Consider the following 23,409-nt stretch of genomic DNA (forward strand, 5'->3'; position numbering starts at 1 on the left):
ACCACACAAGTTACACCAGCATACACATGTGTATGTACATAAACTATGTTGTTTTGTAATTACTGTTTGATATTGTCTCAGTGTATCCTAAGAGAATGCTCATCTGCATTTGAGCAAAAAAGTCTAAGCATAGCATTTGCTTTGTTCTGTAGATAGAAGTGTAGCAACCTACAGAGTATTTGCACTGAGCAGGTGAAAAGCATGTGGTTATGTCTGGGTGCTTAGATTTAGAATTTCATTTTTAGACTGTTTATCTCACAGTATGTACATGAGTCTTCATAAGTTCAGCTTGCTGTTGTTGCATGAATTGTTGCAATCCTCTTCTGAATTCCAATTTGCAACTTTAGTGCTGCATTTACAAGGGTTTTTTGAGCTGAGGAGTAGGTATTTTCTGTGCATGTGTGCATGTTCTTCTGTATTGCTTGAAGTTAAGGGATAGAAGGTGACTTGGAAGAAAACAGAGTTTTAGTTAGCAATATGAAATGGAGGGCATATGCTGTCTGGGTGTAAATTATCCTGGTTATTCATTCCCATTGGTTTAGAGACCTACTGAGACTTTAATGAGCACAGTTTTCCCATACACCTGATTTTGTAACTTACAGATTCCAAAAGCTCAGCTTTGGTAAGCATTTTCATTTTCTGAGTTAGGTTTGTATTGTATCGAGTGTGGACACCGCCAGAGAAGATGACCTTGGCTGATGATAGGTGCAGGCATTAATGACAAGCTCCATGAAGAACGTAATAAACTTGCCAATTCCCAGAAGCAGCACTGTTGCCAAAGCAACTGGAATGATAGGGCACGGGAGATACCGGACATGCTTGCCAGGATGCTTGATCTCAGCACTACCCTTTGAGGTTTTGCCCTGTAGAAGGCACGGGCAAATGGTTCCTGCCGCACACTTGTAAAGTTCCTGATTCCACGGAGCTTTGTATGTGCTTCTTGGCGCCAGCTTTTGGATTTACTGAGCGTGTTTCCTGGACAAAAAGATGTGTCGCTTTTAAAGTTGTGCTTCCATGATGTCTGGTTAACTCCAGACCTGTTTGCACTGGAAAACGTTCCATCACTTGGGTGTCCTTGCTGGGCTGGCTCGTGTAATCCTTAATCTGAAAGTGCGAAGTGGCTCAAGGCGGGACGCACGCTTCGGGCTTACGCTAAACGATGTCGAGATGCATTGGCAGACCCTAGGCGGGTCTTGGGGAGCAGGAATACGTGTCAGTAACAGAGAAAAAAACCCAAATCAAAGGACAGGTGTGTACCAGATAGACAGAGCGGAGGGGCAGGCATTCCAGCCAGCTGTGTCGGGCGGCAGCCCCCAGTGCCCGGTGCTCTGTGCCCTGTGTCTGGTGCTCTGTGCCCCGTGCCCTGTTCCTGGTGCCCTGTGTCCGGTGCCCTGTGCCCGGTGCTCTGTGCCCCGTGCCCTGTTCCCGGTGCTCTGTGCCCCGTGCCCTGTTCCCGGTGCTCTGTGCTCTGTGCCCGGTGCTCTGTGCCCCGTGCCCTGTTCCCGGTGCTCTGTGCCCCGTGCCCGATGCCCTGTGCCCGGTGCTCTGTGCCCTGTGCCCGGTGCTCTGTGCCCCGTGCCCTGTTCCCGGTGCTCTGTGCCCCGTGCCCGATGCCCGGTGCTCTGTGCCCGGTGCCCTGTTCCCGGTGCTCTGTGCCCCGTGCCCGGTGCTCTGTGCCCTGTGCCCGGTGCTCTGTGCCCGGTGCCCTGCGCGGCGCTGCCCGCCCGGTGCCCGCCCGGTGCCGGGGCCGCCCGAGCGCCACGTGACGGCCCGGCGGGGATAATAAGCGGCGACAGGGAGCGGCGCCGGGCTCCTCCGCAGGGTCAGCCACAGGGACCGGCAGCAGCGGCCGCAGACAGGGACAGGGACACAGCAGGGAAGGTCACCACAGGTCAGCACCTGTCTGGCAGTTTCAGCCTCTGCTCTCAGCAAGATTAGACAATACTCATTCCCTGTCACCTTGGAAAAAGAAAAAAAAAAAAAAAAAAAAAAAGAAAGAAAGAAGGGAAAAAGGACACTGCTACCTATAACCTCTCAGCAAGTAAACTAAACTTAAATCGTAGTAGAAGCCACAGCAGCTGAAGCTGATCCCCGGGTAACATGAATAGCATGAATCAGATAGATACAAACATGCAGTACACCTACAACTATGAAGAAGATGAGTACATGACCCAAGAAGAAGAATGGGACAGGGACCTGCTCCTGGACCCAGCATGGGAGAAACAGCAAAGGAAGGTCTGGAAGTAACGTGTATCTATCTGTCTGTGTGCTTCTGTGTGGAATGATGCCCTATCTTACTGCCCGTGCTTTGTCTGGAATTGTCGGGGTTGTACGCAAGGGGTTCTAATAAAATATATTTTACATTGTATAAACTATTTATATAATGTATAGTAACTATGCCATATTTTTAGGATAAAACATTCACTTTTTTGATTCTTAAGTGAAACCTATGTCAGATAAAAATAATTTATGAGAGTTACGAGTTTATATTGTGCTGCAAATATTCTGTCAGTACCTCTAGATATATGTATAAGTATTTCAGTGACTTTTCACTTCCTGGGTATTCCTTTTGGAAAGCAGACTCTAAATAGATGTGTGTGTCTGATTGGTTTTCAAAAAGAGTGAATTGTAATTACAAACAGAGATGAACGAGATGGTTCAAAATTAGTGTGCAGGAAATTTTGCAGTATTTTTGAGAGCAGACTGAGAAGTCACTTTTGAAATTGTGATCTTGCAAGTCAGCTCTTATTAGAATTATTATTTATCTCCATTCTGACTGAATGGCCTGACAAGGAAAATATCGTCATAGAATTATATGAAATATACAATTATATCCAGGCTAGAAATATATCCACGCTATATTTGGAAAACTGTATGTCATGATTATGTTCCTGTATGCCAGTTCATTTTCTGGGAAAAAAACCCCATGTCTGTAAACTCCTCCGAATACATGGTTTTAGAAGAAATACTTCTTGCTTTGTAGGTGTAAGAAAACTATTGTGCCACCAAGTACTACCCATGTTCTTTTTCTGTACATAGGCAGAAATTATGATCCCAGCAGCAGTCATGTCAATGCTTTGGCACTTTAGTAATATTTGCAATATCTAATTTTATAACATACAGTTTTAAGTAGCATACGGAAAAGAAAGACGAAATAATGCAAAGGATTTATTGCTTCCTAATTTAAGAGGTGATGTTGAAGTCACAGCTGACAGATCTGGGATTAAAAGGTTATCTGCTGGTTACAAGAATGAAAAAAGGGAGGGAGTGAGAGACAGTGCTCTGGACAATAAGGTTGAATATGCATTTGCACAGATGAGCAGCTTAAGTAGAAGGTGCCAATTTAGATCTTATGACAGTCTGTCCCACTGTTACAGCTTCTGTAAAAGCTATACTATAAAAGTGTAATTATAAAAATAAAAGCTGTTAGAATAGTTGGGCACAGTGGGTTTGCTTTTCCATTAAAATTTGTAGAAGCAGTATTTTCCTCTCAGATTTATCTTGTAGCCTCCTTTCTTCTGTTTTTTTTTAGCTGGTTTCATTAATTTTCTTGCATTCCTGCATGTTCCTATCCTGCTGTGTGAGGATAGGGGGAGAAGTTCTGTTCTAAGTTGAAGTTCACTTTTCTTGATCTATCAGCTGCTGCAACTCCTAACGAATAATTACTCATCAACACTGGCATTTGTTTTAATTTGGTGCTCTTCAGATGGTGAACTATACTTTCGTGTTTTATAATGAGACTGAAAATTGTCTTAGTGCCAAAGTGCTTTAGTGATTTGAAACTGCTCAGCTGTAAGAGGTTGTGTTACATCTGATTAGAATTCAATTGTCCAGTATTTCAGAGAAGGCTGTTTTTAAAAGAAAATGGACAAGTTACTAGATACGAATGCACTCGAATGCAGTTTTCCTTCATCTAATGCAGTTTTCCTTCAATGCAGATGTTAAAAAGTAAAGACAATTTGGATTAGGTAGACATTCTTATATTTACAATAAGTCTCTTGATTTTTACAGGAAAGTGGGGAGCAATTATACTGCATTGAAAATTTTATGTTTCCAGTGCTCTGAACAGGCAGTACTTCAGCAGAAAGTCAAATTTCCACACTGTCAAATTAAAGCAGACTCTGTTTTGATTTCATAGAGTAGAGAGTGTGACTTTGCTATTTAACATTGTCAGTTCTAAGAGTTTAGTCTTAATATTAATATGATACCATATTCAAATAAAATTTACAAGAGGAGATCCTTATTCCTTATCTTGGAAAGAAATCTGAATTTATTATTACATGAGAAGTAAATAATCTCATGATAAAGGGCCTCATAAACTTTGTAGAATGTCAAGGCTTCCTAGTTTGTGCTAAGACAGTTGCAGAAAGTGCTTTCTTAGTTTCCTTATTCATTAGGAGAAGATTGCAAGTGCATGGGCACACATCTTTGTTCTAACTGGTAATACAATATGCAAAAGTGATCTTGGTGGAGCCCTGGCAGTTGGCAGCATATATTTTCTATTAGACAGTCTTGGAACAAACCTAAAATAAATGCCATTGTTTCTATTGTGGGCTGCCCTCTCCAGACTTGCCATTTCAGTGATATGCCTGGTATGAAATCTGTCAACAGATGCTGGTAACACATGATGACGTCCATAGGATTACAATGGAGGTGACGCCTAATTATAACCATGGTTTGTAGAGTATTATGGTCTGCTGTAATCCAGGCTCCTTGGTGGTCGCAGATGTCCAAAAATATATGAAGAACATTATAGGAAAAAAAGCTGAGTTGTAGTTTAGCGCTGTCTCTTTGAATGTGAACAACAATTTAAATAATTTAGTTGAGGTTACGTTTAGCCTGTGTCCAACTCAGGATATCAAGAAAATGCAACAATTTGACAATTTATGCATTAGATGCTCTTCACAAAAACTTAAATGCAGTTGGGCATTTCAGACAGCGACTTTAAAGAGAGCAAAAATTGTATTTTGTATGGACATGCTGTGTACAGTAGAAAATAATTAGAGAACTGTGGCCTTTGTGTCATTTGAATATATAGATGTGTACCATGAGATGGGAAACTTCTGAAGTCTGGTCCTTGACCCACTACACTTCCGCTGCCCACATGTGCTAAAACAGCAGCTGAAAGATCTATGGAAGTGACCCCTTGTTTCTTCAGTACTACACAGAAATAAAAAAGCATTGGAAATTAGAAAGCTTGGCCAGAGGGGATGGGATTGTGTTCTTCATTCTACTCTGTAACCGTAGACAAGGTCAGCTCACCTCTGATCTCAGTTTTCTCACTGGTACAAAGAGGACAGCAGAGATATTTGTATGAACTGGTAGAAATGGTTGGTTCTATGGTCTGTCAGACTAGAGATCAGCTGTCTTTTGGTCCCTACCCTTCTGGACTGGAGTGGAAGTGGAAATCATACTAGCTTATAATGGAAGACTTAAAACATAATTTCTCTTTTCTTCATAATAAATTTATTGCTTAAGTTTTCAAGAAAAGTTCAACAGACTCCACAAACCTTTTAATTTTCACTACCCTGTGTCTCAGTAGAACTAAAAGGAACATAAGGAAATGCAGTGTCCCTTAGCTTAGGAAACCAAGCATTGCAATACTACTTGAAATGCACAAGCACTGTATTTTTGCAATGTTTTTGATCTGCCAACACTGCTTGGTGACCTGTGTGTTAAATGGAATTCTTGCCTATTTGCAGCATTTGCTATAAGCAATTATAAGAGTGAGTGTGCTTTTCAAAAACTTCGACAGGAAAAGTGGTTTGTTAGATTTCCAAGGTAGGTTGTGAAAGAAGTGTGATCCCTTTTTCAGGACAGTTGTATTGTATTGTAAGGCATTAAACTGAGCTCATATATTTAACATGTGCCTTCTGCAGTCGTTAAGACATGTCTGATACTATTGCCCTAACACACATAAGGAAAGAACTGGGAACATGTTCCTTGTCTTGCTGACATTGTTATAGATTAATGATCTTTTTGTAGCTTGCTCTGTAGCCCTGTTACCACTGCTTTGTTAATGCAGAAGGGTTTTAATGCAGATGTCAATATAAATGACCATTTGGATGGGGTTTTTTTTATACTGCCATAAAATAAACAAGAAGATTTAAAATGTTTATTTACCTTGATATTGCCCTCTTTCTGAATGTAAATCTTCTTGATAAAAATGTGCACGAGTGAGGACTTTGGAAAAGTTTCTTAAGTGAAAAAGCTGTGTCTTTTTAGTCTTCAGCAGTGCATATCAGATTGCATTTCCAGTGTGACCTATTAGGATTTATCTGCATTACCTCCTTGCAAGCCAAAAAAAAAAAAAAAAAAAAAAAAAAAAAAAAAAAAAAAAAAAAATTGGTCACACGCATGGCAAATTATTTGAATTATTTGGCAGGAGGTATCAGAACTATGAATTATGAAAGTTCTTATTTTTCTTATGTTGCTGCAGCTTTACTGAGTTCTGCAGATTTGAGAGGTTCATTCTCTGAAAGAGAAATTGACCTTGTGTTCAGTCTGACTTCAGAGTCTATAAATAGACTTACAGTCAGTATCCCAGATTTACTCTAAAGTTTGCTTGGTCTTCTATGGATGGAATCTAAGTTTGTTTCTTATCAGAAACCTCTTCCTGTAAGAATTCTACTGGTGAGTGAAAGAAAGAACTTCATTCTTCACTGGACAAGAAAAATAAGTAAGGATGAATGAATGAAAAACAAATGTAAGGCAGAAAAGGGTTGACAGGACGGGCTGGTTGCTACCAGCAAAATTAAGTACTACAGAACCACTTCTCATGGATTTACAGGCTCCAGATTGAAATCATTATTGTGGAGAATATAACAATATCTGCAATGTGTAGAGGGCATTCCAGCCTAGGTCTTCCTCTTTTACTGAGATTATCTGGGAATAAAATTGGTTTGTGTTTGGCTTTGTTTGTTTGTTTTAAACCATGTAAAATTCTTTTCTTGAATAGTGAGCCTTGGGGTTAGGCTCACATGGCAGACTCAGAAATCACCACTAGAGGTTTTTTACTGAGATGGCACTTTTTACCCACTTGGAATACCAGTGGGATTGGTGAGAAGGCACGGATTCCCCTCTGCAAGTGAGCAACATGAGCAGGGTCTGGACATGAATGTAGGAGGTGTGAGGGAAGCAAAAGGTTCTCTCCTTTCTAAGAGTATGGCCCTTCTCATTGCTTATTCCTAGTATTAACCTGTTAACAGTTGGATATTTCTTATAAAGAGAATATTTCTTATGTTTCTTATAAAGAGTTGAGTAGCTTTAGAACTGCTTTCAAGAGGGAATTGAATATGCCAGGAAGAAAATCAAAGAATCAAAAGCAGAATGATAATGGAAAAATCATGTACCTTAGTAGCATATGCTATTTCATATGCGGAGTCCTACACTGCAGTTCTCTCCCTCCCTTACCTTTTATGCAGATAATTAGTATTATGTCAGTGTCTTGTGAATTGTGTTGGCAGAAATGCAGGATTTTCTATTAGTATTAATAGTTTAAAAGTTCCAACAATTTCACCTTTTCTAGACTTTTTCCCCCCCCTAGTGTTCAGCGAGTATTTGGCTGTCTTTTACAGAATAGCAATGTCTTGCTGAATGATACATGTTGCTGTAGATACAGAGTGCACCTTGTGGAGCATAAGTTTCAGCATTCCAAGACCAGATACTCCTCTTTTGTGTGCATCAAGGATTTTCTGTTCAAACAGTGGATGCCAAAAGCTCTAGCATTAAGAACACACAAAGAATATCTCTTTTTTTCTTTTACATGCTGTGTGCATTCTCAGTGGGAGATGGCCCCATAGAAGCTCTGCCTGGGAAGCTGGTAGTCAATAGACAAACATATTTTTTTTTCTGCCACAGCACATCTTGATTTCTCAGCATGTACTGTAAATGTCCCAAGTATTAGACATTGATGCAACAGAAGGCCATGGAGTGGCAATTTCTCTTATCCTATGAAGAGTTGCCATGAGAGCAAGAGTAGAAATAAGAGATATTTTTATGGCTTGTTCTGTACAATTTGCCTCTTAGAGATTAGTGCTTTTTAAAATAGTAGCATGTTAAATTCCTCTTGCTGATGTTACTTGCATGGAATGATGCTTGAGAGGAGCATGCTGAAAGGATAGTGGAACGGTCATATTTTGTCTTGGAAGCTGTCAGTAAGGTGTGCAAGCGTGAATACTATGGTGCTGGTATATAAAGGAAAAATCAAAGAAAACTATTATGGAATTCACTGTACTAGAAATGATTATGTAGGTACAGTTAATTTCACGACCATAAGGCGCACCAGACTATAAGGCGCACCCTCCAGGAGTCGGCAACTTTCGCAACTTTGTAGATCATATAAAGTGCACCGGACTATAAGGCGCACTATTTTTTTGTGGTGAGGAGCCGCGTGGCACACAACAAAGTAACGAATTACTGGCAGGTGCTCGATTTGCAAACATTTTTCAAAGATCGGTGTAGCCTTTAAACGCAGCCCCAGGCACCCTCCCTGTGCAGCAGGCCCCGGCACTCCCGCCTGCCCCCGGTGCCGGCTGGCACGGCTCACGGCTCCTGGCTCCCACTGCGCGACCGCGCTGCATCCCGGCTTCCCCCGGCCGGCGGCGGCGGCGCTTCTCAGCACTGTCCCGCGGCACTTTTTCGCCGCTTTTTTGCCACTTTTCGCTGCTTTCCCATGGTGCTTTTTCACCGCTTTCCCGCGGCGCTTTTTTGCGGCTTTTTGTTGCTTTTCCGTGGCACTTTTTCACCGCTTTTCCCCAGCACTTTTTCACCGCTTCTCGGCGCTTTCCCATGGCGCTTTTTGCTGCTTTTCGCTGCTTTTCCATGGCACTTTCTCGCCGCTTCTCGGCACTTTCCTGCGGTGCTTCTTGGCGCTTCCCCGCGACCGCGCCGCTTCCCCCCGCTTCTCCCAGCCAGCGGCCGCACCAGTTCCCGGTTTCCCCTGCCTGGCGGCCACGGCTCCCATGGTTCCTGACTCCCCCCGCACGGCCGCAGCTCCCACGGGTCCCGGCTCAACTCGCAGCTCGCATTTCCGGGTTCGCAAATTTCCGAACTTTGTACGTCAGATAAGGCACACCGGACTATAAGGCGCACTTCCAGGTTTGGGGAAAGAGTTTAGTCAAAAGGGTGCGCCTTATAGTCGTGAAATTACTGTACTTTATTTGAATGGGAAGGTTTTCTTTATCAGTACTAAGTGAGAGAAATCAATAAATTACTCAATATTATGTTTTCTGTTTAAACTCAAATGATCCTCTCAATGTTGACCCATTTCAGGCTGTGTATGCTTTTAAGTGTCATCCAACTGATAATTCCCAGTCTCAGTTTAGCTGTTAAGTACCATTGGCCCTCAAATATCTGCCAGCAACATATTATGAAAAGAAATTATAAGAACCGCCACAACCTCCCTTGAAGTTTGTACAGTAAAATGTCTGTAGATGCGTTGATTCAATTAGTAAGACAATAAGGATTGGAAGAAAGTATAGATCTAAGTGGGTTTCCATAAGCTGCCACCAATGTGCTTAAGAGCTAGAGAAAAGCTGTGTGTTAAGCAGTGGACTTTGCAATAATCTCTTGAGGGTGGGATGTCTGCATCTTGCCTGAATCTCTGTTTGGGTCACTGGAGAGCTGAAGAGAGAAACACGGAAGGCGTTTGCTTGGAAGAGCTCTGAGGGTTTTCAGCCCTGAGACCACAGTAAAAATGAATCCATGCTTATACAATTTCTAGCCCTGTGCAAACAAAAGCAGGTCTGGGGTAAGTTCTGTAAACTAATGAGTATCAGTAAGAAAATATCATGATTACATCATCAATTTCCAAATTAAACTAAAACAGCTTTGCCAAAGGAATTTTGACTACTTTTGGCCAATGGGGCCAGGTAAAAATCTTTCATTAAAACCCTTCTGTCCTCTTACAAGACAAAAGACATTATGATGGAAAAATCAGATGCCAACAAGTGCCTCACATGAGTTGATCACGTTGCATAAATTCTGATCTGTTTAATGACTTTTAATTTAGCTAGTGATTTCTGAATTGCACTGTATAGTTCTACTGATAAATTTCAAAAAGGCTGATTTTCTTTATTTGCAAACGTTGATGAATATGCAGATATTAGTAGTATTTTAGAAATTGTACTGCAGACCCTGCTTATAGAAGAATGCACTGGATTTGCAGCTGGAATGTGAGATAGATGCAAGGCAGGAAGAAACATGTCAATAAAATAGAATTAGATGGAAATTTGTGCTGCTTTACTTTGTCCCAAGTAAAAAAAGTCTCTCCTGTGTCTTGTTTTAAATCCTTACAAATAAGCAAATATAAAAGTGCTTACACAGTTGGCAAAGTTGAGTTGGTTTCAATGGCTTTACTGCCAAGCATAATTTCTTCTGAGCCATAATTTTTGGGATAAACAATGTGTAGCTGATGTGGTATTCCTCCACTGTGAGCACTGAGAAGTTGCTGACTCTGGGTGAAGATCTCCTTTATGGCCATGCATTCCTTACTGTCAGCTGATACCAGAAGGAGCATGTATTCACACTGAGCACTCCATTTCTTCCTTAATTAAATTTCAATCCTAGTAATTTGGGGTAATTTTCACATCTTCAGTGTTTGGGGAACACCATTTCATGAAATGCTATGATAAGAGTATGTGATGTTTGTTCTTAGATCACTGGATTTGTTGGTTTGAAATATGCCTTAGGTTGAGAGACTTGATGCATAAATGTTATCATAACTATACAAGTGCTATCCAATGCTCTATTTCTACATGATAAAATTTGGCATGTATTTAAATGTAGAAGGTTCATTTTTTCACATTGTATAACCAACAAACACAGTGTTATGATCACCCTCTGTGCCTGTTTCTGTACAGAAACTGTAGTAACTCTTCCTGCTGGCATTACAAGGAGCACCAGTACAGATCAAGGCAGCATGGTCTCAGTAATCCTCCAACTACTAGTGTGAAAGGCTTACAGGACAGGTGTTACTGCTCTGCAGGAAAAGACAGAGGAAGAAGGCTTTGAAATGCAATGGTCTTCTTTTATGAAAGTGTCTCCCACTGGAAATGGTAGCTTGTAGAAATACACTTCATACTTTTGAAGGCCAGAGGGAAGCAGAAGGTGACAGCTGTCTGGCTGATTTTTAGTTAGTTTCTATAATTGGACCTAAAATTTCTGAGTGTGCACAGAGGGGAGAAAATTTATGTCCTAAGTGCAAGAAGGGACACTGCTGCTCCTGTGCGTGTCCTGATTTTACCCACTTTTGAGTTATAAGGACACATTGCTTTGTCCATGTCTTCATGTCCAAAACAGTGGCTGTAATGTGTGTGTGCTGACTTTGCAGATGGCAGTGTTACATGTTTACTGTACTTGATATGAGTAACATTTTCCATTTACTTCAAATGCTTCCTCCCAACTGCTGTTAGCTTCCAGAAATCCTTCAACTTGAAGTCCGATGGGTTTTTTTTATTTCTCTTCAAAAAACTTGTAAAGTAAAGAAGTCCAGCCATCCATTACTTTGATAACTTTGAGAACCTAATTTAGAGCAGACAGATTCTAATCTTATCTGCCCCTCTGAAAAGCCTTGCTCACCCCCACTACCATAGCTGGAGTCTGTGGAAGGTGACTACCCTAGGCTAAAATTAGCATCCATGATTATTCCTTGAGCATCTAAGGAAACACTCATATTTTTTTATAGGTGTTGAACACCCAGGCATTTCCACTGACGTCAGGAGGAACTTCTGTCCATTTTGCACCTTTGAAAATCAGCCTGCTATTTTGGCAGTTACAGAAAGGTTTAACTATCTAGCATTAAAGTGTTTTTTTTTTTTTTTAAATCTGGTTTATATTTAATCTTGGCACCAGTGTAGTTTTTCACTGCTGCAAGACTTAAGACATTGCACTCTTTAATGTGAAGAAAACTGGTACCCAGCTGCATTGAATTCAAATTTTAAAAAAAGCACAAATCCTCTAACACCCAACTATAAATGATTGTGTAGCTCTAGGGTGTTATTATCTAAGATATTATAGCCTAGAAGAGTTCCTTTGAGCTATTAAAACCCCTGTAGTCCAAGCTCATCTCCAGTTTGGTTCTGGAGAGTAGTTCCACCACATGTTTTTTTTGGCAGAGTAGCTGACCATCTTTGACTCTACTACTATCTGTAGGCTTCCAGTCCCCTTCATTTGCTGGTACAATGATTTGCTATATAGCAGATCATGCAAGAAATTTGAAGATACCCTCCCCCTTCTTAATACTTCTTAATCCTAAATCATGTTGGTAATGTAGTTTGCAATGCAGCCCCACAAGGAGCTATATCTGTGCATGCATGTATTATTACCCATCTGGTATTATAGTAAAAGACAAGCAAAACACCAGACAAGAGGCTGAAGTTGGTTTTCTTTTCTTTTGTCTAAGGCCTTCATTTCCGTGACCAAGCACATGTCCCAGTGTGACTCCTGTTGAGAAGAGAGACACTATTAACAAAGAACTATTTATTTAATTGATAAAACAGTTTGCTTATCACAAACTGTTGTTTATGCCTTTAGCAATTACAGTCATCATTGTTTGTTAATCCATCTATTCTTAACTAAGTGCTTGAGAACAGGTTAGTTAAATTTCTTATTCATATATAATCAAATCATCCAAAGGTCCCAAGTAATGTTTTGCTATTTATTTTCATTTAAAGAAAACATAAGGAACCTGAGCCTCACTAAATATTATTTAGAAACTCAGAAATTTGACTGAAAGTCTGCTTTTTTTAATAGGATATTTTAAATGTTTTAGAAAATTTTATTCTATAGATAATGTCTCATAAAAATAATTAAAGCATAAACAAATTAAACTCAGTATGTTTAAGTGGTATCTTTAAGCACAGAAATATCTAAATTCTTTAAAAATCAGTTTCTTAAAAGAAGCATGAAATAAAAATTGTTTTTTTTTTTAGTCATCAGTTACAATAGTGAAGTAATTCACATGGACAGAATATGTGCTTTATGTATTGAGAAACATTACACCGAGTAACATGGCAGGTATGCCACAGAGAAGCCTTTTTTTGTGTAATTGGGAATAAGTATATGAGTTTTTCCTTTCTCTATGATTCTCAACTGAAACCTTAGATTACAAGTGAAACTAGATTTGGTTATCTCCAAGTGTACTACATAACAGAGTGCAAATACAACATTTACTGTGTAAATGTTTTGGGTCTGACTATCGACATATTTTCCTATCATTTACTAGTGTCAGAGACTTAAGGATGTGTGTTTTGGTGAGGGTAAAATTGAAAAAAAACTTTCAACATCTGTCAGAAGACCTGCTTTTACGATTATGGAAGTGCTTTAAAGAATGTTGCTAATTTGGATAGGAATGTAGTTTTATCCCACTCTGACTCTGTATTGACAAATTTATAATGGATTTACTTACTCACCTGGCAATGTAATGTGTAATTACTAGATAAAGATAGCATGCCAAAGAAAATCAACAGAGAAAGCAAAGGAAAGACATTTGGAAATCCAGTCAACTAAATCCTGGATTAGCCTACTTTAATTAATCTTTCTATTTCCAGAGGGCATACCTTTAGTTCCTTCCATACTGTAATGTGTGAATGCTTCTTTCATTTCATCTTAAATAGTATTTGGCCATTAAAACATGTATCTGCTGAAACAAAACTGTTAGCCAGCACTATGTGTGATAGTTCATGAGCTCTTGGGAAACCAGGAGGAACACTGTGAGGTACAGCTGGTGGAAGAAGGACCTAAGAATAGAAGCAATAGGAGATCCTATCTCTTTATTAAGAAAGTTCATTTGGCACTCACAGGGTAGTGGCAATGCATGTTCTTTGTATAATAAACTTGAGAGAAAGCCCCAGGCAGTATGTGGGACATTGACTACCCCTCACCTGGAGATTTCTCCCTTGCAGATCCATCACAGTGTCCCTTTTGGGATTACCTGTATTTCGTTTTCTGCTCCCCACAGGGAGAGGCAAATGAAACAGAGATTGTTCTTTCCTTCTGTAATAGTGAAGAAGTGGACAAATGATTAAGAATATAGAGGGAGAGAGAAAAACAGTAGAATAGCTGGTCTCAGATATTTTATCATTGCTGAAACAGTTCCCTCCAAACCTGTTGGCATTTTTAATGCAAATCTTTTCCTGAAGAGGCCTTCTGGTTTGTTGATACTCTCGTGAAGCAGAAATAGAGGAAGGGTGGTGTTCCAGGATTAACTCATTCTGAACCACATAGAAATGGGTGAATTTCCTTTGACCCTATCACGTTTCACCCTTTTTGTTGTATACATTGGTCCCATGATATGAAGTCATATGAAATACCTTTTCCTATGCTCTTCTCCCCTCAGTTTTTCAATATTTAGATCCTTTGTCTAACTACCATTTCGAGTGAGACTTCTCAAATACCACTTTGCTCAAAAGTGATCCAGAAAGCACCAGAATGCAAATAGGTTTTTTTTCCATTAATTGAGCATGCCTTCAAAAGTATCAGGAATTGTCTTAATTTTGTTCACCCAAGATCTGTATCTAAAAGTCTTACAGAGAGCAAGAGAGAGGATGCATGGAAAAGAGATATTTGGGAGTGTGCATCAGTACTTTGGAGTTTCTAACAGAATCTACACACTTCATGCTCTGCAGGCTCTCTACTTGGGTCCCTAGTGCCCTGCCTGACTGGTTAGGGAGGGATGTTTGGACAGCACTTTATGAGATGTGAATATGTCCCTGTATAAATGCAAAGATGCAGTCTTTATTACATGGATGACAGAATCCATTAGAACTCATAAAAGTGTGCAAATTTCCTTGCGGCACTCAGTATTGTGCAGTGTAGTGGCAAATCTATTTTAATACCCTGACAACTGGGCAAAAACTAGTTTATTTCTGCGCATGCACTGTGGGGTTCTGCAGTGTAAAGTGATCGGGAATGCTGTGTAAGATGTTAGTAGCCATACTACTGCAGGTTGTAATGTCAGGCTTGCTTGTTTATAGAGTGTACTTGCAAGCTCTGCAAAGTGCAGTGTATCAGAGCAGAGAATATTTGGATAGGACACTCTAAAGTCTGCTTACCCTGTTAGAGGAAAATACTGTTGTGCCATGCAAATAGTTGGCAGTCCTCAGGGGTTCAGGCTGGATGCTGTGAACTGCCTGCCATGCTGTGTAGGAGTACCCTGGTTCTGTCAGAAAGGCACAGGTTCTTGTGGGTGATGCAGCTCTATTTCTGCAGATTTCAATAGGAGGCATTTTGAAAGGCAAAATTTTGCAGTGCTGCATGTAATGAAAAACGTTATCCCATGATTTGTTAATTGAATTAATAAATGCTAGAAACAAATTAAAAGAGATCAGGATGTTGTGTAAACTTTTCCTTTGAAATTCTTCCGTTGAGGGAAATACAAAATCAACATCTGAAAAGAAAAGATAAAAAAAGCCATTGACCAAAAATAGATTATTCAAAACTTTGTTTTGTTCCATTGATTCATTTTGTTTGGTTGGTTGGTTTTGTTTTTAAAACTTTACTGCCATTTAAGAACCGAGTTCTGAATAGATTTGATTCACAGATAATTTTTTCAACAATATTTTTTTTTGAAGATTATGAAATACAAGTTTTTTCACTTTCTACAGCATTTTAAGTTTTCAAAATGTAGATGAGACTGTGAATTGCACTCCATTGTAAATATTAACAGAGCCTGTCTAATTCTGCCTTTAGAGGTCTCAGTCCATGGAATGTATTTATATTTCACCTCTACTGTGGGATAAAGGTTTTAGACCTGTAAAGAGGTTTTATAACTTGAAAGAAGTTGTACAGAAGGCTGTGGAAGAGCAAGAACTCAGTCATTACTCACAGTCTGTCTTTTCACACTGACTGGAGAATGTAATTTAATATGGGGGCTATTATAACTTGGAAATTTGTTAGTAATTTGAGAACTTTGTTTACTCCACAGATTGTACCGTTATTTGCCATTCTCTAAAGCTAATCTTCCACATTGAGAATGTGCACTGAATAATGGTATGTAATCCAAAATACAGAGGTATTAATTCTGTTATGATGAGGTGCTAACATTCCTGTTGGTTTAAATAAAAGGCAAAGAGAGCAGAGTAATCAAAAGACTTGAGTAACTGTAAATGATGTCATGTGTATTGTTACTGAAGTAGAAGGGAAAATGAAGAGGTAACATCATTACAAACAGCAAGGAAGGGATTACTCCCCATTGCTCCATCTGGCTACTATGAATTATCCAGGGTTGACACAATACAACTGGACTTGTGGATTTGGACAAAGGATTCTCATAGAATATTGCCTGGATGCTGTTGGGGACCATCTTTTTCCAGGGATTCGTGCATATGATGTGAATGAACAAACTGCACTGCAAAAATAGTCATTCACATCCAAGAGAAAACTGACTTGCACTGCTTAGCAAGGTGGTGACATTTTTAATTAAAAGTCTCAGTATTGGAAAGCCTTCTGAGTGGAATATTCTGATAGCTCCCACACCCCACCTCATGATGAAAGATAACCTTGTGCTGAAGATGGACTTTAAATATATTGGTTGGGATTGTGTGGCTGACGGGAACCTTTCACTTTTAGGTCAGTGTTTTGAACCCAGGCCAGGTGAGTAAGTGACAAGGTTGCTAACACATGCAGACTGTTTGGTAATATCTATGAGGTGAGTTGTAGTCTCAGTTTAGCTCTCAGGGGGACAGGTGTCCCCATCACTTAAACTACCAGAAATGGCAGCTTCATTGGAGGTGCCCAAAACTGACCTTATTAGTGAGAGGTAGGGACAGTGACTTTTCATCTTAGAGGTGAAAGCTAAAAAAATTTCTGTATGTGAAAATGCTTTCTCAGATTGCATCTGTGGGGTTACTCACAGTCATTGCTATTTTTAACAGTTCCTTGAGCTACTTCTTTCTCCATACTGGAGGGGCTGGCACATTCACTAAAGAGTTTAAGGAGAGAAGAATAACTAGCATGTAGCTAGATTTACAGTAGTAGGTAACTGGTTTATACTAAAAAGCTCAGTTTGGTTTTTAGATGCAGAATTAACATTGGGTGACTGAACAGATACCGAACATGTTGGTAGTTGTTATGTGTTGTTTTCTGTCTCTGAAGTGTAGGTTCTGGTTTTGATTCATTTTTCCACAGTTCTACATTTATGAGACATTTATAATTTCATCAGCTTTCTAATCTCTCTTGCTCCTCTTTCTGTATTGGGCTTTTTTTCAGGATAGTGTTTGAGCATCTAAAAAACAATGATTAATTTTCCCCAAAAATAGTGCTGTGGAATATGGAGGGTTTATTATTATCCTTGAATACAGAAGTGTTTTGCTGAAAAGCACTCACCTGTGACTCACCCATTGTTTTGAGAAGGATTATAGTCCCTTGTGAGGTCATAATTTGCTCAGCAGTTAGGACAGTAAAAACATTTTTAAAATTCTTGTCTTAAGTGTCTTAAAGGCTGTTGCAAAGCTGGGGAGAAAGCACAAGTGTCAGGGTCTCTTCTCAATGATGATAATACAGACCTCAGGAAATGTGGAAATGTGTGTACCCATAGAACAGATAATAGAATCCACTTTCATTTTATTTTGGTTTGTTTAGTTTCCCATAAACACTCTTCTGCCTATTGACTTTGACTCTCCCTCTACCCTGTATTTCTTCAGCTTTGTTTCATTACTGTTCTCTGCCCTCACCATCTTCTTTTCTTTTTCTCCAATATCACTGACAAATCTCCAATATTAGATTTCTTTTTGCTAAGGGAAATTAGAGGGTCATATGAAAATAGAAGATGGAAATGGGGATCACCACTTAAAGAACACCCTGACAGAAACAAAATTTACAACTACCTGTTGCTTGCCAAGTGCTTGGATTCCTACGAGGGTGTTGTTTTCTGCTGAGTGACTTCTTATTTTGTAGTCTTTGGATCACTTATCTGGCAGGACACAATCTAGCAGGAAAAACAGTCTTCTTGATATGCTCCCTTTTCAAGGCTGCAGTGTAGATGTCAGATAGGATATGAATCTTCCATGAAGATCATACAAAGTACAATTGGGAGAATTGAGACTTCTTGCTTATCTGAATTTGACTGATTTGTTAAGATTAGTTTGAATTGTAGCTCTGTCATGAAACATCCTTGCAGACCCATTGTTTTGCTGCCTTACTCAAATGTGATAAGCATGCACCCTGGTCTGTTACCCAAATGGGTAGGTGAAGGGTAGTATAGGAAATGCTTCAGGGCAGATTTCTACAGAATCTAAACAGACAGAAGTATGTTTAGCAACCCCTTCCACTTAGAGCGGGCCACTACTCACCATTAGTAGGAATAAACACACTTTTCTTCCTCCCTATGGCTTTGTGTTTAGTTTTCCTCTTTGGTAAATAGCTGGATGCTATTGCAACCAACTTAGGTACATGACATAAAAGAGATCTGCTTCTGTTGTACAGTCTGGGTGAGGGACCTTTAAAATACTTTGTCTTAACCAGTGCAACTAGGACTAATGGCTAGAATCTAGATAAAATCATGAGCAGAGAACGTGTGTACCTATGGCTTAGAACTGTATACAATGTAAGTTTTTTGCTTGCTTGTCCTTGGAAGTTTAGTTTTTAATATAAGATTGGATTTAGCAGAAGCTAATGCTTATCCACTTTTATGTAAATATGCCAGACCTTTACAAGACTGTGTTTCTCCCTTTTTAATTAAAATTTCCACAAGTAAACCTGCCATAGACCATTCTGGTCTACTTAGGTGATAGGAGTATATTAAAAGACATTCAGAATTCAGAGAACACATCAGAAGCAGTCAGGAATGTTTTGGTTTTCCCCTGACAACAGTTCCTTTGTCTTTCTGATTCTTTCACCTTAACAGATTGGGTAGCTTGAAATTGTTGTAAAGATAAGAATAAGTAAAGATATCTTACTATTTTTATAATGCAAGATAAAACCACACCCATGCTTTTTCTAAAGGTTTTCATAGGATGTCTACATGTTTTATTTCTGTGTTATTTTTCTGAGTAGTGTCTCTTATTTGCATGATGCTTGAAATTCCAAAAATTAAAAGTAGATTTAGACCAGCATTTTCCTATGGATCCTAAGTACCTTTTAGTTTCAAATGGGATTTTTAATATTGCATGTGTTCTTCCTTCTGAAATATCAAAGTTTTTGTTTGAAAATATATTTTGAATAAGCAGAATCATTTTAAATTGAAAAAATACTCCAGCAGACAACCATATGGTATTGCATGTATTTTGAGAAGTCACATAGTTGTATTTTACAGACGCTCTCTTAAAAATTCTTAATGGGTGTCATCAACAATACTGAAAAAGGAAGGGGCTTCCTTCAGGGAATAGAGGCGTTGGAGCATTGTATCGATGGTCCATCATAACTCTGAGTTGCCTGAACACTTACCTAAATTTTCACATTTAAGCCTGAGGCTTCTCTCTTGCATGTAAAGATGGGCTTATGTGCCTAAAACTTCTCTGCCTTTTCCAGCTATCTCAGGTGATCCAGTAAAGATATCTGCTCCTGATAAATTTTGCAACATTTTAACTGTTTTAGTCTCTTCAAACACCTTGTGAAACCTTTCAGCTTCCTTCCTTTTCTTCCTGTTCTTTCCTTAACAAAAAAGGCTGCGGTGAGGATAGTGCAGGCAGTGAGCCATACTAAATTTTCCATGCAACTTGCTACCACCTGAGGTTTCTCCCAGTTTAGACCACTGGGATAACATAAACTTTATCTGTTGTCTCCTCTGAAAGAAAGAACTAATGTCACTCACTTTGCAACAAAAGGCTTAATAATCTTGACATTGCTCAGGGTTCAACCTTTCCAAATTATTCTTCAAGGGATATTTACATGCTCTGGGTGTTTTTTTTGGTAATAGAGAGCACTGTAAAACAGACGTGCAGTCATTCAGTACTGGAGGGAGTTGCATGTTTTATGGGAAACCCTAGACTCACATGGGATTAGGCCACCTGCTTTGCAAGGACTGAGGTCTCCCCAGGCTCTTCCATGCAAGCAGAATGCCAATAAGACGTGCAAAGTCCTGTGTGATGAATGCATCCCTTTGGTGACTTCTGTGAGTGACAAAACTAAAGGACTGGGAGGAAGTCCCCTGAGTTTGTAGAGCAGATCTGCTGACAGTGCAGAATGTGCCAGCCTATCATCTCTGACACCATCTGTTCAGCTATATGGATGGATGTGCTGGAGCATGAAGGGCTTACCCCAGCCTTGGATTTGGAGTATTTGTGGTGGAGCCTCTACTCACTTCCAGTGTGAGATGGTTCTGTGCTTATCCTTTCTTGTGTTCCCAGGAATTTGGCTTTGAGATAGTGCCTGTGATTTGAAGGTTTCCTTTTAATAACATTTTGGAATATGCTAAATGTTTCCCCCACCTTAACCTTCATATCATCCTTCACAGTGTTTTCCCTTTGCTTCACTTCAGTTGTTGCTATGCTCAGGAATATTTGGTGTTAAAATTCCACTTTGCTGCCTGGTGTTCTGATGTGATCCAGTTGCACTGGTGAAGCACCTCCTGTTAGAGTTATTCTAGTTACTTTACTAACATGTGCCAATGCATTTAGGTTTCTACTGCAAGAAAAAAGCAAAGCAAGGGAACAGTTAATAATAAAAATAATTCAAACCAACAGCTAAAATGTAAGTTTTAATTTATTTTTAATTCACAAAAATATACTCATGCATGTGTACAAGTATAGCTGCTCTAGATGCTCCAGGAACAGCTGAAAGATACCATGTGTTTACCATGTTTGGTTTACATCAAGCTAGTTTAAAAGTGCTGTGCAATTTTCTACTGAGTTTCACCTTCCAGCCTCTTTTGGGAACAGAATAAACAGTTAAGAGAACGAGGGCCAACACAGACTGTATCCTAAGTCCAGAAAACCCCCGATTCTGCAGCCACCAGAACATGCTGTGGACACAGGAGCTAGGAGATCATGTTACAAGTTCACAACTTATATTTTAAAACGTGGATAACAGTCAGATGGGAAATTGTTCAAGGGGAAACCTCAGTCTGGCCTACTGGGAATGTTCTGGCAGAGCTCCTTCTGTAATACCCTTGTCATGCACTCACAGCCCAGCAATGTTCTGTATAATTGCAGAGTGAATCACTGCATCCCATTTAGCCTAGAAGTAATGAAGACCCTCAGCTAACACAGAGAGGAAAAGCTCTTTAGAAGAAGGGCTGTAAAGCAGTTTCAAGAAACAGCTCTATGGGATGGAAATAATTCAGGATAATATGTACATAAACAAATGTGCGGAATATTTGTATTTGAAGTTAATTTTAGTCAGGTGTGTTCTCCTGCTCTAGTTATTAGAATTTAAGGTCCATGGAAAACAAGTTGTGTTTCTGTTTTCCTTAGCAGGCACAGAAAATATTAAATTTCCAATTCAGGTAAAACCAAATGACTCCTTTGAGCAAGCAGGCTTTATTGGGCTACTGACAGGGGTACAGACAAGCCTTTTGAAATAAATACTAATTTTGAACACTTATAAATACTATAGCAGACAGAAATTGATTTGAGTTGGAGTGGATGAAAGGTAGATTTAACCTTGATATGAGATATACAGTAATTTCACGATTATAAGCTGCACCATTTTGACTAAAATTTTGGTCCGAACCCAAAGTGTGGCTGATAATCAGGTGCGGCTTATATATGGACAAAGAACAAAAAGTTGCTGTTTTAGTTTGGAGGACAGGTGTCTGCTGAGTAAGGCAGGAGCTTCTCTTTGAAATGGAGAATGTAAACCACCTCCCTCCAAATTATTGTAATTTTGAAATCCAGGGGCTTTCAGGCAAAGATATGGAAATTAGGAATAACAGTTCTTTTCTAGGGAAATTAAAATAGAAATACAGTACTACAAAGAAACAAACTCCAAACCCTGACAAAGTCAGAGTACAACCTGACACCCCGTCAGGCAGGGTGTTGGTAGCAGTCCCGTTAAATGGTGGCTGCATCCTCCTGCAGTGACAGATGTGATTCAGTTGGAGCACTGCTCCTGTAGAAGGTGCAGTTTCCCTCCAGAGGTCCAGTGGTGATGTGGAGAAATCCGGTTTCCCTCTGGAGTCTCATGGAGAAAGGGGCTCCCTTAGTGTCCCAAAACCTCTGTTTTTATCTTGGTAAGAAATGTTGGGCTCTTCCCCCTGGCTGGAGCAACTTCCAATGGGATGAAGTAATTTTATCAGTCACACAGTGGGACTCAATGGGCCATTAGCAGAAAATGACTCGCTGGAGGAAGGATGGGTTGTGAAAAGATAAAGAACAATGCCCTGCCTGGTTTCAATGGATGGCCCATTAGCAGAATATCTGCCGTTGAGATAAGGATCACTGCCCCCACCCTCAACAGATGGTGATAGAATAGATACCTTTTATCACACTCTGTATTGTAACGTGCGGCTTATAATCAGGTGTGGCTTATAATTGTGAAATTACTGTATATACTAAACAGGATGTAGGTCCCCAGTGCCTCATTAGGCTGGGTCCACTTCTGAAGCAAAAAATCCTTCTGAATATGTGGAGTTCCCCCTGTGCACGCAAATTTTGCTGCTGTTTTAGTGATACTCATTGTGGACTCACTGTTGGTGCCAAACTAGAAATTTACATCTTCAGGAGGTGGAACAAGTTGTCTTGGCTGACCAGTGTTGGAGTGTGTGGTGACTAGTGCTTTCTCTATTGTCTTTATCCATATTATTACATTCACATGTGAAACTTGTTATCATAGCATCTTGTTTTCTGTCTTTGAACCACTATCAAAAGTATATTATTGTTACACTCACATAAAAAGAATGTGGGCTTTCACAGAACTGTAGGACAGGTCAGATCTCAAAGACACAATTTTCCCCAGCAAAACACGTCTTTCATTATGCCCGTGTAAAAATATTTCTACAAATTGGGCATACTTTATTCTTTTTTTAGCATTATCTGCAGTTGATTGATAATGAATTAGGGATAGCTCCTTTTTCTGCCCCTTGGTTGCAATTTTATTTGTTAGAGACAAATTAAGTGGCCTGAATAAATTACCAGGTAAGAGTTTTTTTCCCCATAGATACACATTTGGGCATCACAGATCTGTGAATTGTGGTGAATATGCTATTGGCAGTCTTCACAAGGAGGCTAGGTGGGCACAGAACATAAATTGCATTCTCTTTCCTGGAGTGTTTCCAAAATAGACCTGTGACAGCAGTAGACAATTAATGGTGCACTAAGAGAACATTCACCTGTGGGACTGAAAATTCTTTGGCTTCCTGCCCTGCATCCCCTCTTCTGAGGTCTTTCCTCTGAGAATGTTAGCAAACTTTCCTTTGTAGTAGCAAACTTCCAAAGGAGAAATTTTTATTTATTTATATTTTCAATTTGTAGATGCACATATGGCAAATATATCCTAAAAAGAAATGCCTAGCTTTTTTGTGTCCTTTTGCTT

General features: G+C 39.7%; 1 protein-coding gene across 4 annotated transcripts in view; it reads left to right on the forward strand.

Moving 5' to 3' along the window:
* Window positions 1–2,023: 2,023 nt before the first annotated feature.
* ACTN2 (actinin alpha 2) overlaps window positions 2,024–23,409 on the forward strand; it is a 69,476-nt gene continuing 48,090 nt past the window's right edge. For all 4 annotated transcript variants that reach the window (XM_033056210.1, XM_033056208.1, XM_033056209.1 and 1 more), the window contains exon 1: window positions 2,024–2,235. In XM_033056210.1, the coding sequence (XP_032912101.1) occupies window positions 2,101–2,235 (135 nt within the window). In that variant the 5' untranslated portion in view covers window positions 2,024–2,100. The remainder of the gene's footprint in view (window positions 2,236–23,409) is intronic.

Source organism: Catharus ustulatus, chromosome 3 (assembly GCF_009819885.2).
Source record: "Catharus ustulatus isolate bCatUst1 chromosome 3, bCatUst1.pri.v2, whole genome shotgun sequence".
NCBI lineage: Eukaryota > Metazoa > Chordata > Aves > Passeriformes > Turdidae > Catharus > Catharus ustulatus.